At 38.1% G+C, this 16717-nt stretch overlaps 4 protein-coding genes across 12 annotated transcripts; 2 read left to right on the plus strand and 2 right to left on the minus strand.

The window, feature by feature from the left end:
- The first annotated feature begins 760 nt into the window (after positions 1-760).
- On the plus strand, positions 761-6005 carry LOC110420546 (uncharacterized). Of its 6 annotated transcripts, none has more exons than XM_021434188.2 (14): positions 762-1328; positions 1414-1619; positions 1786-1856; positions 2131-2219; positions 2360-2410; positions 2809-2904; positions 3012-3088; positions 3335-3524; positions 4083-4157; positions 4408-4658; positions 4740-4800; positions 4885-4980; positions 5362-5440; positions 5539-6005. In XM_021434188.2, the coding sequence occupies exons 1-14, from the start codon at positions 1038-1040 to the stop codon at positions 5613-5615; spliced, it is 1710 nt and encodes a 569-aa protein (XP_021289863.1). In that variant the 5' UTR covers positions 762-1037; the 3' UTR covers positions 5616-6005. The 6 variants fall into 6 exon arrangements, 5 of the variants coding, with proteins under 5 accessions (XP_021289691.1, XP_021289863.1, XP_021289613.1 ...); XM_021434131.2 differs by having other exon boundaries at positions 763-1328; positions 4740-4809; XM_021434016.2 differs by having other exon boundaries at positions 761-1328; positions 4408-4800.
- MIND (septum site-determining protein (MIND)) lies at positions 5831-8286 on the minus strand. 3 transcript variants are annotated; one of them, XR_002445603.2, is made up of 3 exons: positions 6497-8286; positions 6076-6166; positions 5831-5960 (listed from the first exon to the last, which is right to left on the minus strand). XR_002445603.2 is itself a non-coding variant. In XM_021434339.2 (1 exon), the coding sequence occupies exon 1, from the start codon at positions 7553-7555 to the stop codon at positions 6569-6571; it is 987 nt and encodes a 328-aa protein (XP_021290014.1). In that variant the 5' UTR covers positions 7556-8286; the 3' UTR covers positions 6328-6568. The 3 variants fall into 3 exon arrangements, 1 of the variants encoding a protein (XP_021290014.1); XR_002445604.2 differs by lacking the exon at positions 6076-6166; XM_021434339.2 differs by lacking the exons at positions 5831-5960; positions 6076-6166 and having other exon boundaries at positions 6328-8286.
- Positions 8287-9689: 1403 nt separating this feature from the next.
- Positions 9690-10701, plus strand: LOC110421041 (uncharacterized). The gene has a single exon (XM_021434526.2). It carries the CDS (start codon positions 9888-9890, stop codon positions 10515-10517), a length of 630 nt encoding a protein of 209 aa, XP_021290201.1. The 5' UTR covers positions 9690-9887; the 3' UTR covers positions 10518-10701.
- A 752-nt stretch (positions 10702-11453) lies between these two features.
- On the minus strand, positions 11454-16024 carry LOC110421109 (uncharacterized). Of its 2 annotated transcripts, XM_021434598.2 has the most exons (5): positions 15392-16024; positions 14015-14276; positions 13299-13366; positions 12177-12568; positions 11454-12044 (listed from the first exon to the last, which is right to left on the minus strand). In XM_021434598.2, the coding sequence occupies exons 1-4, from the start codon at positions 15524-15526 to the stop codon at positions 12191-12193; spliced, it is 843 nt and encodes a 280-aa protein (XP_021290273.1). In that variant the 5' UTR covers positions 15527-16024; the 3' UTR covers positions 11454-12044; positions 12177-12190. The 2 variants fall into 2 exon arrangements, with proteins under 2 accessions (XP_021290273.1, XP_021290261.1); XM_021434586.2 differs by having other exon boundaries at positions 11454-12568; positions 15392-16021.
- Positions 16025-16717: the final 693 nt, after the last annotated feature.

Here is a 16717-nt window from a genome sequence, read left to right on the forward strand (position 1 = left end):
CGTGGCAAAAACGCGTTCATGCAAGCTCGCGTCAGACTTTCCATTTCCTTCCCAAATGTTATTAGACTCAGAAATAGTATTGGTTGCTACTGCATACATAACTACGTTGATTTGACGCAAGAGATGGCCACTCCAGTCGGTTATAAGAGATGGATAGGCTCTCTATTGGAAAATAATATCCAGCCCTGTGATTTATTTATTTATTTATTTATTTGTTGATGGAGGTGGCTCTATGTGATTGGTTGGTTCGTTTTATTTGTTGTTTAATTTGTTTGGCACTTTTAGTTCTGTCTCTGTGGTCAATTGGATGAACGCGGACTATTGATAGTGGACTCTCCCCACCGCCCCTACCCAACATCTCACCCCACCAAAGTGGGGCTTTGGACCCATTTCTATCAATTGGTCTCCCATTTTAACCTGCAATTTTTTCCCCTTGTTGCCTTCGGCCTGTGGGAAGTCCACTATGCCTTCTAAAGTTGGATAAACATCAATTTCTTTTTTACCCCTTTTGCAGGTTGGATTTTGAACTTGAAACGTCGAATCATTGATCTGTTCTTATTAAAGTATTTTTTGCTGAATTTTGTTCTGAAAAAAAAGGTAAAGTAATTCAACTTTAAATATTAAATCAGCTAGTAATGTTTGGGTAAATGTCACTTCTTGCTAGTTTGTGAAAAAAATTTTCACTTTGGATGAATATTTGGTTAATGACTAGGGTGTCACGACATCAAATGTTTTAGATTGCAAGAGCTCACCAAATATTTTGGCCTGGGCCGTTTTGTCACTTCCTTGAATTTTCCCTCTCAATCATGGGCTAGTTTTGGCCCGATTAGTTTACGGTTACCCTGGGCCATTAGGAGCCCAAAATTTAAGTTACTTCTGTCCGCTGTCAGAATCATGATTTTCAAATAGAACATGGGCTCAACTTTAGCCCATTAGCCCCAGATTTTGGTGCCCAAGGGAAAAATAATCAAATCAGTTCCTTGAAGTGTTTCCCGGGGAAAACCAATACAGTACTGCACACGATTGAAACTCCGGCGATGTCGGTGGCCGATTCGTGTTGTTTTCGGGCGAATTTTCACTACAAAGTCAAAACCCACTTCCATTTACTTAAAAGCAAGAGCCCTTTACGGCGTCAAAACATTTTATTTCAGAAATGCATCTTAGCCTGGGAAGAGAAACGTCGTATCTCACTTCTAGCAACGCGTGCGAGGAAAAGGGAACAAGAATGCAAGTTAAATCTCAAGTATGAAAAGCAGAAAGAGTGGATTCACTTCGTAGGTGTTGGAGGTAGTGGGTTGTCGGCTCTGGCTTTGCTCGCTGTCAAACACGTAAGCTTTTGCAGAGTTCTGGTAGTAACAGAAATAGTACGGCTATATGCGAGGAAAGGTTTGATTTGTTTGCATTGATCTTTAGGGTTTTGAGGTTAGTGGGTCAGATATAACATGGACCAGCTTCATGGATGGCCTGCAACAAGCTGGAGTACGCTTGCATGTTGGTCATTCGGTCTCAAATATTCAAAGCAAAAATGGTTCAAGATTCCCCAATGCGGTTGTTGTTTCTAGTGCCATCCCACAAGATAATGTAGAAATCTTACATGCCAAGTCCATTGGAGTACCTGTGTGAGTATTAAGCTTAAATTAGCTTACTTTTATCCTCTTGAAATCCTGGGAAATACATCTAATTTACAGCTATTTGTTACGTTGATAAAGTGGTAGTTGGGCCCTTATGTTCATTGTAATGACTTGTTTAGTGTAATTGGTGTTTATTGTGTTCTTTTTGTCACAGTTACAAACGAGATTATTGGTTGGCGAAGCTCACTGAGCATCACAAATTAATCGCAGTCAGTGGAAGCCATGGTATATGATCTTGTCTTGTTGGCTGTAATTTATGAAAGTCGGGAGCATTTCAAATTGGTGAAGTGCATTAGCTCTGCTTTTGTAATGCTATGCTGCTTCTTTATACCGTCTAACATTAAGTTTTCTTTGTTGCTTAAGTTTCACCCTTGACATTTCATTAGATATGTAATCAAAACTTTGACCAATTTGTGTTCATATATGTAGTTAAGTTATCTTTCTGTCATTCATATTCTTCATTTTTCTAGAAATATATAGTTCCTGTAACATATTTCAGGGAAGAGCACAACAGCTGGTTTACTAGCTTATGTTTTGAAGTCTATGGGAGATGATCTCACAGCTGTAGTTGGAGCACATGTGCCACAGGTAACGTTTTACAGTGCAACTTGGGACAAAAGTTGGATTGGATTAGCTAATTTTATTTTCCTTACACCATAAACCTCTCTTCCCTCTTTACGTCCCATCTATATCATTTCTCAATTGGATGCAAACTGTTTTTTTTGCAGTTTCCTGGAGGAAATATAATATGGGGTGATGGTCAGCATTTTGTGCTTGAGGTATTCTTTCTTTTTGGTTCTAGTTTTTGTGATATATTAATCCTTGTAGGATGAGTAGGATGAACATTTCCTGTACATATAAGGACGATTTCTCTTCCAATAAAATAATCAAGGAGTGCTTTATGGACCTTGAACATAAATAGTAGTTGATTTCATTGTATATGCCTTGAAAATCTGAGGTAGCAATTTGGGACTTGAATATCTTTCTTGTGGAGTAATGTTTATTGAGATATTTCTTCAAATCAATCAGAATGATTGATATTTCATTTTTGTTGTCCTTGTCTTTTTCTACCCTATAATAAGGCATAAGGATGTTGGTTGGTTTTCCATTCTCTTAGATATGTGTCTGTGCATGTTAATACTCTCATTTTAACATTCCATCTTTGACATACGAGTAGGCTGATGAATATGATGGCTGCTTCTTGGGGTTAGCACCTTACATAGCTGTCATAACAAATGTGGAGTGGGAGCATGTGGATATCTTTCAAGATGAGGTTTGTTACTCATTGTCTAATAATGCATGTGCAATAACGATTTTGCTGTGAAACTATTGGTAGCTGTACCTAGTTTGAACTAAAGATCATCCTTTCTTGTCAATTAGGAAGCCGTTAAAACTCTTTACAGGAGGTTCCTTAAAAAAATTAGAATGGGTGGACATCTCGTTATATGTGGGGATAGGTATGCTTTGCTCAACCATTGTCATATATACTGAATTATGACCACTTAGAATGTTCTTCCAAGTCTCTTGCAGCATATTGTTTTGTGTTTTCTGTTGTTTATCTGTAGTACTTTTTTCTTATCAATTAGAGATAGTGAACATCTGCTAAAAGAATTTCCAGATGCACATATACCACAATCAGCAATCAGAAGTCAGATGTTCTGGTTATACTAATTGAAGAAATTCCTTTGGAAGGGAAACAACAGTTTAGGAGCATATTCCTTGCTAGATTACACAAGAGAAGGAACTAAACCTGAGCATTCGATTGGTATGATGTCAATTCCAAGTTCAGATATAGATGGTTACAATGTAACAACCTACGGAATTTCAAGTACTAATGAATGGCATGCTTCATCAATTTGTCCCAACTCACAGGGTGGCAGTGATTATGTACTTGTAAGTGTCAGCATTTCTTTGTTTTCGATATTTGAGTGCTTTGACAACCTAATCATAGAAAGCTAGATTTATATCAAATGTTATCTGTTTGCTTATGGAGATGTTGTAACTCATTTTCTTCAGAAGTCCTTTAAGAAAAGTTAATTGCATATTTAATAGTAGTTTATACTATTTGTTTATATTAAAATTTATTTTGAGAACTTGGTGCAAATGAAAAACAATTTTTTCTTTGAGAACTTGAACTGTTTGCTTTAACTTCTAAGAAGGACTTAAGGAAACTGAATACAGTTAATTTAGCTGGTACAAGAGTTGGCCAATTAATTTGGTATTTTGTAGTTTGCCACTGACCTAGATTGTTCAAGAATACACTGAAAGTTAGAGGTAGATTCTTATTGTTACATAGATAGGTATTATTTCTAGCTTGCTAATGTAAATTGGCAGTGACCCTTCATCCGTGTGTGATTATGCATTTGTACTTCATAAATGTTATATGAAACTCACCTGTATTCTACTTTTTAAATTGTTGCTCATGCTACAGAAAATTTTGATTACTTGCAGTGCCATAGAGAACAGCCATTAGCAGAGATTAGTCTACAAATTCCAGGAGTTCATAATGTCCTCAATTCAGTAGCAGTGAGTGAAAACACCTGCTGATTTCAAATTTCTTTTCTCCGTGTAGTGACCATTTTCGTCACATTCTCAATAGGATTATATAAGCTTATGTTAATTTCTGGACTTTTTCAGCCAGTATCTTGAGTTTTTCATCTCTAGCTGAAATTAGCCAAGTTAGATTCTGTGTAAATAAGATTCCTTCACTGCCTGTTTTAGGTATCCCATGCAGCATTGCTAGTCTCAGTATAGTTTACTATCACCCATTGTGCAGGTAATTGCCACGGTGATGGCACTCTTACAGGACCAAAGACAAACACGTGAACTAATCAACTCTTTGAAGTTACATTTGCCCAATTTCATAGGCCTTTCTAGACGATTTGAGTTGATCGGAGAAATACATGGATGCCATATATATGATGATTATGCCCACCATCCAACAGAAGTTTACATGGTTCTTCAAGCAGCACGTCAGAGATTCCCATGCAAGAGACTGCTGGTGGTATTCCAGCCTCATACTTACAGGCATTCACTTGTGCAATATGTGTTTGTGAATTTACTAATTTTTATACATCATGCCAGACTGACTTTTGGTGACTTTTGCAGTCGTCTAGCAGTGTTTAAGGATGATTTTGCTGTTGCATTAAGTTATGCAGATTACATTGTGGTAACAGCGGTACAAGTACCTCATCCACTGTAGTTGCAATTTTCTGTCACAAGGGACTACTAACATAATGATTTGTTATGTCAGGTTTATTCTGTCAGAGAATCAGGTGCTTGGAATGTTTCTGGAAAGGATTTAGCTGCTTCCATCATTGGCCCCCCAACTGAATACATCCCAGCTCTGGTAGTAAAAAAACTTTAGCCTTTCAGTTTCTGATATTCATGAAATTTATCATCATACATATAGTAGGATATGGTGGATGTTTGGTCTATTCTTTTTTTTTTCTCTTTTCGTAGAACTGCTCCACAAATTTGTCAGTATGGATCTGTTCCCCAAATTTCTAAACATGAAAAGTAGTATATATGTATTGTAAAAGAATGACAGACAAAGATGTTAGCTAATGCTATCTTAATGTTGACAAACTGGTTCTAACTATTAAAATTGAGAGCTACTCTGTCAGAAATGCGGCACTTCTAGATTCTTAACTGATCAGAGAACAATTTGTTTCCTTGTCTAAATTTGTTTCTAAAAGGTCTAACTCTAATGTTACATGGTGGCTTGAAGGAGGATGTGGTTGATAAACTAGCACTTGAGATATCCAAGGATCCTCTGCGTGAAATTGTCATTTTAACCCTTGGAGCAGGTAATGAATCCCTAAGACACTGAATGTCATTATGATTTCCATTTGAACAGTTTTAAATGGGAGATTTTATTTTAATTGAGAAGTTTTTCTATGAACAGGTGATGTCAACGCAGTGGGCCCTAAATTACTGCATGAATTGCAAGAGAGATTATGCAAAGCAAAATCTAAGCACTAGCAGCCATCCTTTGATGGCATCATTTGATTCTTGAGATCTGGATGGAAAGCACAGTTACCACACTGACAGATTTAACTGCATAATGTAAAATCTGGAGGATTGCTGGATTTGCTAGTAAGGAATAAGTCAGTGACGAAGTCACTGCCTATTGCATATTATATCTGATGCTCTTGATGATGATAGGTAAAAAGTTTTGTTGTAAAGTTCTCTAGTAGCCCAAATCCAAAAGAAAAAAAAAACCGATTCCGCTTCTTAGGGTGAAGCTTTGGAGACCATGAAAATGTCATGAGGCAGGCAAAAGCTCCAATGTTGTAACTGCTTATCGTGCAACACACTTTAAAAAGTCTGCAATACCAGAAGTTTAGAGAAGATATGAGTTTTGAGGGCAAATGCAAGGGCTGTATCAGTATTCTGAAAGAAAATTCATTTATTTTCTTTGAGTTATCCTCCCGGGCATTACACTGTAATCATATTGTACACTGCCTGTCATTGGTCGACTTGTATTCGAATCACCCATATCTCACCGCAACAGATAAGCGCAAGCTATGATACTGGATAAGATAAACCAACAGCCATGAATTCACCAAATTCGAGAAACATTGTAATCTTAAAAGTTAATGATTTTGATTCATCAGATTCAATAGATTGATTGAGCAATTAAATGTTTCAATTCAATAAATACAGAAGATTAAAATCTTGAAACAACAACATATTCACACCAACAAAATTTTCAAGCAGGCCCCAAGAATACAATTGAGTGAAGCTCATCCAAATGCAACAAACAGACACCTTCCCTAGATATCAGAACCCTACAATTACAAGCCTCGCTATCTAACAAAAGAAACTTCAAAATCACTAGCAAGAATCAAAAGGCAACCAACCTTTACTCACTGTACATAGCTCCTCAGACCTCACCAAGATCAACCCCACCCGAAACAAACTGCCCCTTGTGGCTACCCTCCAAAAAATGAGAAAAATCCACGCTTTTTGGGCTCCTCCTCAACCATAACAGCCTTCATACTGTCCTGCTCAACAAGCCTCCAAGCGGCCTGCTCGAACGCCAATCCAGCAAGCGTAGGTGGCTTATTCAGAACAAGCGGATACCCTCTATTGGTGCTTCTGATAACCTCGGAGTCCTCGGGAATCACTCCTAACAATGCCAACCCCAACATCTCTTGCACATCCAAAACCGACATCATATCTTCGCCCTTTATCATATCCGTCCTCACTCTGTTTACTATCATTTTTATGTCCCTTATACCATCACATTCTAAAAGCCCCGTCACTCTGTCCGCGTCTCTTAAGCTAGTTATATCCGGCGTCGTCACCAAAACCGCCTCGTTTGCTGGCGTTATGGCCGTTATAAAACCTGCATCAATCCCCGCCGGGCAATCTATTAATATAAAATCCGGAGAACCTTCTTCGCGCGCTTTCAGCGCGTCGACCAGCCAAACCAACGCTTTCCCACCGAATCCGATGGGGAGTTTCGATCTGGGTTTAGAAATGCAAAGCAATTCGAAGTTTGACCAGCGCTTGTCTCGAACCAATGCCTGATCCAGTCGGCAATCCCCGTTGAGGACCTCGACGACCGTGTAGTTCACGCGGTTCTCGAGACCTAAGAGGAGGTCTAGGTTCCGGAGGCCAACGTCTGCGTCGATGGCTACTACGGAGAATCCGAGGCGGGCCAAGGAAAGTCCAACGTTGGCAGTGGTTGTGGTCTTGCCGACCCCGCCTTTCCCGGATGTTATAACCACCACGCGCGGGGTCTCGCCTGCCAGCTCAGGCTTTCTATTCCATTGAAGGACTGAAGAAATGGCGGTGGGCTTTCGTTTTTGGTAGGGTTTTGGGGGTTTTAGGGTTCTTGGATTTAAAAAGGGTTTAAATGAAGGATTTAGCAACGCCAGTCTAGGGTTCGCGGAGCAGAGTTGCAGAGAGGCCATTGCTAGGGTTTTAGGAGAAGGAAGAAGAAACTCATTTGATAGGAGCAGACTTGCAGGGAAAGTGAGAAAGCACCAGAGTTACGGCTGGTATTTGGGCCTTTTGGGTTCAGTCTTGAATTTTATGGGCTTTAAACCCCAACAAGCTGACGCCGGCTTCAGGCTTCAGTGGACTTTGCCAGGGAATATTATTTTTAATCTTATTGTCTCTCTTACGATTTTACCCTTAGAGTTGTTCATTACGACACTTCCCCCTTTTCGCGTCACAATTCCGTTCAGATCTACAATCCCAACCGTGGAAATGTGACAAATCTCATCGGACGATTGCTATCATCTGGGCCTAGTGGGCCCCCAACGATCGAGGCCTATCCATCAACATATACTTGCCAAGTGGCAGGACAGCAGCCGTGACAGCGCAGACTCCACAGTTTCCCAACCCTGATAACTAAACAGCCGAAGGGAAAAGTCAGATATTCTAGATTTACCCTCAGAATTCATCTGTCACGTGTCACAATTCAATTGGCGCAAGACAGCCATTACCATTCCCTTCTTCGCCACTCCCTTATGTCCGATCAGTTATTTTATCCCTCTTTTTCGCTCATTTTCACTCTCTCTCTCAGTCTCTGTAGATCCAAACACCTACCTTAAGTTAATACTCTTTCTCTTTTCCCTTCCATTTTTGTCAATACTAAAAGGAGTGGTGGAGACTTATGTTTCCCTCCTAACATTCTTGACAAGGTTAGATTCATCTAAATCTTGCCTCTTGGTTTTGGATGGTGGATTTTTGTTTTAACTATTGTTTGAATTTTCTGTCTTTTGGGGTCAAGATTTGCGTAGTTTTGATTAATGGATATTTGGATCTGATGCTAATTGTGGTTTTGCAGTGATTTATTTTGATAGAGTATGGTTGTTGTGCATCTCGGTCGAGTGGATCATGTAATTTCAATAATGGTACTGTGCTAATTTCAGTTAAATTTAGGGTTTCATTACTACTAATAGGACAGATCCAGTTGGCGCGTCTGTTTGGCTCGCGAGAAGGTTGAGGAAAAAGAGAGGAATATGAAATTGAGATTGGATATAACATGGTAAACATAATAAACTTTATTAACCAAATAAAGCTGTCTTATCCTCTTCAGCCCTTTTTTGGCGTTGGGTTAGATCGAGTTGGGGTTCAAATATCTGATGTTTTGGCAAGTGGGTTTTTGTTTTTACACATTCACTTCTTGTAGAATTAAGCAATCTTATATGTTGGGGATTATTTGTCTTACTGCTCTTAATCAATGTTGTCAATCTGGAAAAGAACTTTTAAACTATGTCGTTTTTGGAATTGACTTCATATCTCTTGGTTGTACTATGTATCTATTGATGGTGCTCTTGCTTCTCTGTTTTAATTTCGTCATGGATAATTGTCTACTCTAATTTACTTTATATTTACACATTGAGGCTTCACATGTTAACTGCATGTGGAATTTAACTGTTTCCGTAATAGTTATATGCTTATAGTAATAATTGTGTCTCCGTTACCTGGACATTTATGTGTTGGTTATCCTGTAGTTCCTGTGATTTTACACTTAAGTCAGCATGAGTCCATGACCCACATGTAGTAGTTCATTTCAATGTCTCTCTGTTTAATTAATGGTGCTGGATAATTTTATTGAGTGTGTTATTTTTGAGTTCAATGTATTAGTTCTTTCCATGGAAGTTTTGTGGTGGAGCACTTGAGCTCCTAATTATTGTTGAACTGTCAAAGAGTGCAATTTATGATTGTCTTAGTATTTTTGTCCATATTATCTGCTGCTTTGCCTGTGCATGTGTGTCGGTGTAATTTGCAATGAAGTTTGCTTTCATGTTTTGATGACCTAAATGTTGTTCCTCTTTCGCTGCAGTGGGGAAGGCCATGTGAGTTGTTTGAACTGGACTAGAGTTATTGATTTGTCAACAGGGGTAAGCTTATTGGTTCTCGCAGTGTGCACAAGATGGGTAAATGCAAGGGTTGTGGGAAATTAGGAAGGATGCTGCCAAGGGATGGGCCTGTGAATACATACCATTCTGCTCTGCTGTGTTCTCCTGTTGTTTCTGTTTGGGATTGCATTGTACGTAAGATGAGATATTCCTACAGACCTGAGTGGGTGTAGTCTTGGTGTTATAGGATTATATTAGTTCTCAATAAGAGAATTATTTAGAAATAGGTAGTATCAAAAGTTTTTTTGAAAGAAAAAGGTGAAAGAGGAAAAAAGACAGCTTTATAGGGAAATGTATACAATTTAGAGGAACCTTATTAAAGAAAAAAAATCCTGAGCAAACAGAAGTCTGTGTTTAAAGCTTTTTAATTTTCATGGATAACAAGGCATGCAATAAAGTGCAACCGGTAGTGAGAAAAGTGAAAAAGAAGCAGGTGAAAGATGAGTTGGATCGTATTAAACAGGCTGAGAAGAAAAAGAGGCGCTTGGAGAAAGCCCTTGCTACTTCTGCAGCCATCCGCTCTGAACTAGAAAAAAAGAAACAGAAAAAGAAGGAAGAACAGCAGAGGCTTGATGAGGAAGGTGCTGCAATTGCTGAAGCTGTTGCTTTGCATGTCCTACTTGGTGAAGACTCTGATGATTCGTGTAAGATTATGCTAAACAAGGAAGAGGGATTCAACCGTTGGGATTATGCTGGCAATTTTGATCTATTTATGGGTAGAGGGAGTGCTTGCCTACCGCATGAGGCTCACACAAACTGTGAAGGGTGGGTCTCTAAATCATATAGAGCTGGATGCGAGTGGGCTGAGTTGGGAAACAATGATTGGTCCTTCTCATATGGAGCTTATGGAAGGGATCTACATGCACCATATCTTGAGGATGGAGGCTGGGGTAGTGCAGGACTTTCAGCTGGTCTTATTGCAGCGCAGGCTGTTTCAGCGCTTCAGATCACAGAGGATGCAGAGGTAGACACGATTGTCCTGAATGGGATGTTGAGAGGCTAGACAAGTGTTTTGTTGTTATGTTGCCATGTTGCTTGGAGTCTTTGCTCATAGCTATGAATAATGGCTCTGTATATATTTGTCTTGACTCTGTCAGTCATCTGTTCTTATTGCTTCTTCAGTATTGAACATTGTTGCACTATCCTGCTCTCATGTTTACCATTTTATCAAATGGTCTGTTTCTTCATGGTGTTCTTTTGTTGACCTTCTTCGTTTTCCCCAACATGAATGATTTTGACTAAACTTTTGAGGCATGACTGGCCTTGCTCTCACCATCTCAATGCATTAACACAGAAGTTAAGAGTCTTATGTATTGGACAATTGATTTAGTGTGTTGTTGATTTATTTATGAATATAATGATTTGTTGTTGTTTATTCAGGTTAATCTTGCCTGTCGTTCTTTTATTAAATTTGTAATTTTGAATGTTCTCAATACCATTTCCATTACTTTCAAGTATCACCATTCATTTTTCTTTTATTGTTCTACGCCCCTGTAGTAGGGGTGGGTGGGAAGGTAGTATCAATGAGACCGAAGGCGACGTTGCTACAAGACTGGCCTTGAAGAAATTAGACTAAAAGTATAAGACAACGATGCTTGAATGCTACAAGACTGGCATCTGCTAGAACAATTTCTTTCCGTGCTGCTATATATCAGAAATTCAGGGCCTTTCCTACCATCCCCTGAATGCATTCTGTCACTAGAACACCACTGTCCACTCCTGAACCCATAGTGCAATTGACAGAGTATCGATCCCTTCTTTAAATATAACTGGAGAGAATTTCATCCAACTTTTCTTCTTCTTTGTACAAGGGGATTATTCGTTATCTGAACTCTCCAAAATTTAAGGTTAACAAGGATAGGATTTCAATAAATAAGGTTTGCCTTTGGTTGATGCTTTTGTTTTTTGTTTTTTTGTAAAAAAAAAACCCAAAAAGCCAAGAGCAAATAATCAAAATATCAATCAGACGAGCCTAAATAAAATTATTTAATTACATAAATTGCTAGCTGTAACTAGAGCTCTGTAGATAAACCCGGTAACCCATGTTTATATAGTAGGAATACTAATAGTTCAATTTTCAGTCTCTCCTAAATATTTCTACTCCCCACCTCTGGTTATGCTGTGGTCGTATTGAGTTGCTGCTCGCTGCTTATCCCACATTAGATGGTTGCGTTACTGCACTGTTATTACAACTTGCAGGATGTGCGTTAACCCACCATCACGTTTAACAAGCTGAAAACCCTTCTACTCCTCTTCAAACAAATTTGACTCTTGGTTATTGCTAAGTGTCGGTGTGCTTGCGCTGCCCGGATTGCCCTTTTGATAGTAGTTGGGTTTCCTCCAACAATTTGTTGCACACAAGTAATTTGGAATCAGAATCACTTTATAAAAAAGCTTGTAGCATAGAAAGGTTTCAAAGTTACCTACTACACATTGGCTATCTCTAGTGGGAACAAATGAACACTGCCCCAGCCCCACGCACGAGATGAGAGTTTTCAGAAAGACCATTCGATTGAGCCTTTTCCATGCACTTCAGTCCACGTGGCATAATTTTGAAAATTTCAAATGGGGCAACAAATGAACAGTTTACATTCATACACAATGAATAGCTACTCGATTGGCTTTGCAGAGTTTCAACTAGTACACATAAGAAGATGCTTACACGAAACATTTCCGTCAGATTTCATGCCATGAATTCTGTCGCAGTGGTTGTTCTGAATCTTGTGAATTCTGTTGCAATGGTTGTTCCGAATCTTGAAAACTCTGCCGTAGTGGTCTTTCTGAATCTTGAGAATTTTGTCGCACTGTCCGTGTAGAATTTTGTTGCCGGTGCTGTTGAAGAACATTGCCATCCTGAGTCTCAATTTCAGAACTGCTCGATGGTTTGGCACCAGTAGTGATGAGGTTTTTAAACCAAGCCGCTTGGAATCTGGGAGTTCCTCTGTTTGAATTGCCAGGGGAATCGCTACTACCACTAGAACCAGAGGTAACACCCACAAGGAATCGATATGCCACTTTGCTGGCTGATACTATCTCAGTCTTGGCTTGTCTCAACTGCAATAATTAACATTACAACAAATTGAAGCACTAACCATAGCAGCGGTCTAAACTTCTAAGCATTAACCTTTAGGACATTTCATATCTCTGCCTAATAATTAGTTTGAGTTTCAGGGCAATTTTTACTGCAAACTTGAACACAACATGCACCAAAAACTAAAATGTACAGAGGAGGGAAGAAGTGGGAAAGAACTTTACTGCAATTTATCTATGCTTGAGAATTCACAATCTCAATAACAACGTAGTTAGCATTTCAGGATAAAAATGTAGACAGCAGTTTAAATTCACAAAAGACTAAACAGCAGGGATGGTGAGAAAAAGGCAGAAAAGAGCATTACCACAAATTTGTTTGTAAGTATCTTCTATCCTTGCAATGTCAGGATAATAATGTAGTTCACAATCAGAAGATGCTAATAACCACCTTTTTCAATGTTCACAAAGTTTCAAGGCAAACACCTTTCAACACGTTATGAAAACAAGAAGCCTTTAAAACAGACAACCAGTCCTAATAACAACTGAACACATCAAACAATGCTCATACTCAAGTCAAGTGACATATTGAAAGAAGACCAAGTGATGTAAGGCATAAAGCTGAATAGTGCATACATCTACAACAAAAGCACACAAAATCTTGTAAGGGTCAGATGAGTATACGTTTGCAGGCATCGCTCGTTTAGTCCTAGAAAGGTAGAGATTTACAATCACAAACTAAAGGAAGGAATCTCACCCGTACAGCAGTGTTTTCTGCTATTTCTATAGCAGCATCACCAGCATTGGCAAAACGATTAACCCAACCTGTTACAAAAAATTGTGAGAACAAGCAAGCTACCGTAAGTTGCAATGACACTGACAAAAGACATGCCATATTCATTCTTAATGACCAGTGACCACATTTAATCTCCTCAAATACAGCCAGAGCCAGCCATCATCCTCCATACAAAGTTAAATGAAAGTAATATGATTGCCCCTAGCCTTCACACCCTAACTAAGAAAAAGGTAGGTACCCAAGCCAGACCCTAAAATAGTTTCCTGTCAGATATTCAGGTTTATCACTAAAGCACATAGATGATAGAACAGGAGCAGCAAAGCATTCAGCTCATATTTTGCACTCATAAGCTAATAGTTGACATGAAACACAACATTCTCCACCACTTGACATCAAGCAACGCCAGACCTAAGTTTCATGAGGTCAGGCACATAATTTTGTTTAAATATCCTTAATTTTCATTGAACAATTGAATCCAACAGCAGAATAGTGGTTTTCAAAAAGGAACATTGTGCAAAAAAAGATAAATTTCCTCCAAATTTCAACTAAGCTTATTAAGGAACTTGGCCATCAGGCGGTGGGCTACAAAGTTATATGGATAGAAGCAGTAATCAATAGGGACACTACAGCCGCTCAACCCATTTACAAGAATACAACAAATCTCAAATTAAGTTTACCTGGAAGCTTTTGGACACCAAGCCTTTCACAGAACTCATCACAGAAGTGGTTGCAATTTTTGGATAACAAGTCATAGGAACTTCCAGGCCATTCTCTACTAAGTTCCCGCAAGATCTGGTTTACCTTAAATATTGAAAAGTTAGTTCTTCCAAGGACCATGGACTCACGATATGTATACATTGGATTTTTGCCAGAAGGACAACTAAAAACCCCAGAACCTTGCTCACAGAAGCCAAAAGACCATTCTTCATCTCCATATACCTGTCAATAGAGCAAATAAAGTTATTATCATCTTACCATCAAATGCACACCGCTCAACAATGCTTGACAAAAAGAATGGCATTAATAACAATTTACAACAATGAAAGAATCATGAGAAGTTGACAACCAAAATGAATACCCATTCGATGCCAAAAACCAAACAGCATAAATACCATTTCAAAATGTTCCTTTGAAGAACTGATATCCACAAAAGGAATATTTTACATATACACAAAGGTATCTTGATCCAATGTGTTACTGATATTAACAAAATTAGACTATAGAAAACAATGATGAACAACAAGATTACTGAAAAAACTGAACCTAAATTGGTCAAAAATGAAGACAACCATTGCAGTACCAATAACTACAAGAAATCAGAAGAGAAACTGTTCTCTTTGTCTTTTCCCACTAACATGGTTCAGTTGCAAGATTCTCCAAGATAAAGTAATACAGTGGCAAATATTCTATAAATTCTTTCAAAAATAATACTAGAAATAGATACAAGTAATTCACCAAGACCTAACATCTAGTTGCAACATCCTCTATGGTAAAACAGCTGCAGAACCTTTCAGTTAAAACTTTGTAAAGGCTACCATAATCATCTGCTCTATAGAACTTTGGCCACACACGAGGATACTCCCTAATCTCAGCATTTCTTTAGGCGAATTTACTATAATAATAAATACACTAACAATATTTCAATGTCAGATAATAATAATAGGATTCTCAGGCCACAAAAGAAACAGTGATGATATAAGCCATTACTCCGCAGAGTAACTATCAATTATTCCTTTGTAGCAATGTCTTTTCCTTTCCCAGCTACCTTGAAACTAATTTTAATCAAAATAAAGAGTTATTTAAAAGATTTAAAGCCGTCCTTTCTGACATAAATCTTTACCTACATTATACTTGAATGCACCAACCAGAACGACAGATCGTATTTACAATCATCATCGAAACATTTGCATTATTTAATTGAACAAGGTTAAACGCTAGAAACTCAAAAACAAAGTCAGAATTTCCCAACCAGGAACCCTAGATCTCATTTAACACAACGCGAAAGAATGCAATAGAAATGCAAAATTAAGAAAAGATAGTGAGAAAGAAGGGACCTGAACGGCGCTGTGAAAGATGCCGCCGAGGCCGATTCCGTCCTTGAAGATCTTGTTGATTTGAACGATCGTGCTGTTCGTTTTATCCGATCCACTGTTCGTCACATCGTATATATGTAATACGACCTCCGTCATCTTCACCGCCAAAACCCTACTCTCTCTCTTCTTCTGGATTCGAATCTTTTTACACACCAGAAAACCCTAACCCCTACTCTCTTTTCTCACTCTTTCAGCTTCAATATCTGGCGATTGAATTCCGATTCAATACATGCTCACTCCATCGCACTTCGCCTTCTCGCTCTCTTTTGGAATTTAATGTACAATATTTTTTACGTAACAGTGAGGAGTAATCTTTTTGCCTCGAAATGCTCAAATCCCGGAATCTCTTTCTAATTCTAATTCTAATTCCCAAAAGGTTTAGATTAGAGAGAGATACAGATTTCTTTTTTTTTTTTCTTTTTAAATGATTTCCAAAGTTTTTAAAATTTGGACCGAAAACTGTCTAAGTGTACGGCTATTTCGGTTATTATGCGATAAGAGGATAGTTATAGAGGAAAATGACGGGAATTTTGAAATGGCCCTTGGGAGATGATGAAAATTACTAAACGGGCAGGCGGCTTGCTACGTCTCCCCCATTTTAATACAACTGTCGGGCACTGAGTTTGTGAGTGATTGCTGATTAGAAACCCCGAATTAGATAAGATGCCCCACGTCGTCACGTTACGCAATTATTAACTCCCAGACACCGACATCTTTTCTGAAATCACCTTTATGCCCTTTTCTGTCCTGAACCTCCCCGCATTTGAACTTTGAAGAAATAACCCGCCTCGGAAAGTATACTATATCCTATTCAAAAAAAGAAGAGTTATCTATTATTTTTTTTCATAAATTTTACTCATGATCCACGTACTTTTTATTTAGTTTTTATTTAATTTAAAATATTAAAATTTTAGTTTTCAATATATATTAACTTATCTTAAAATGAAATAATGAATATCTTCTTTATTCTTTAATAATGAAAAAGATTCTTATCCAACTTCGTTTATCTTTTTTCTGCTACCATATCCAAACCTACAAGTATATTATTTTTTGTAATTAAATTTCATTATATTTTGTTGATGGATTGGGGTGCCTATAAACATTAATAAAAAATTTTACATTTGATTTTATTATTATCATAAAATTAAAAACAATTCATTATAAGTCAAAACGCTTATTAACCTTTCTTTTTGTTGATTTTCTTGCAAAGAGAATGGTAGTGCGGGTTTTTCGGTAAATTGAAAAAAAAAAATACTAATACTAAGAAGGGAAAAGGAGGATTGCATG

This window comes from Theobroma umbraticum, unplaced genomic scaffold (assembly GCF_002168275.2).
Source record: "Theobroma umbraticum cultivar Fairchild unplaced genomic scaffold, ASM216827v3 scaffold_30.0, whole genome shotgun sequence".
NCBI lineage: Eukaryota > Viridiplantae > Streptophyta > Magnoliopsida > Malvales > Malvaceae > Theobroma > Theobroma umbraticum.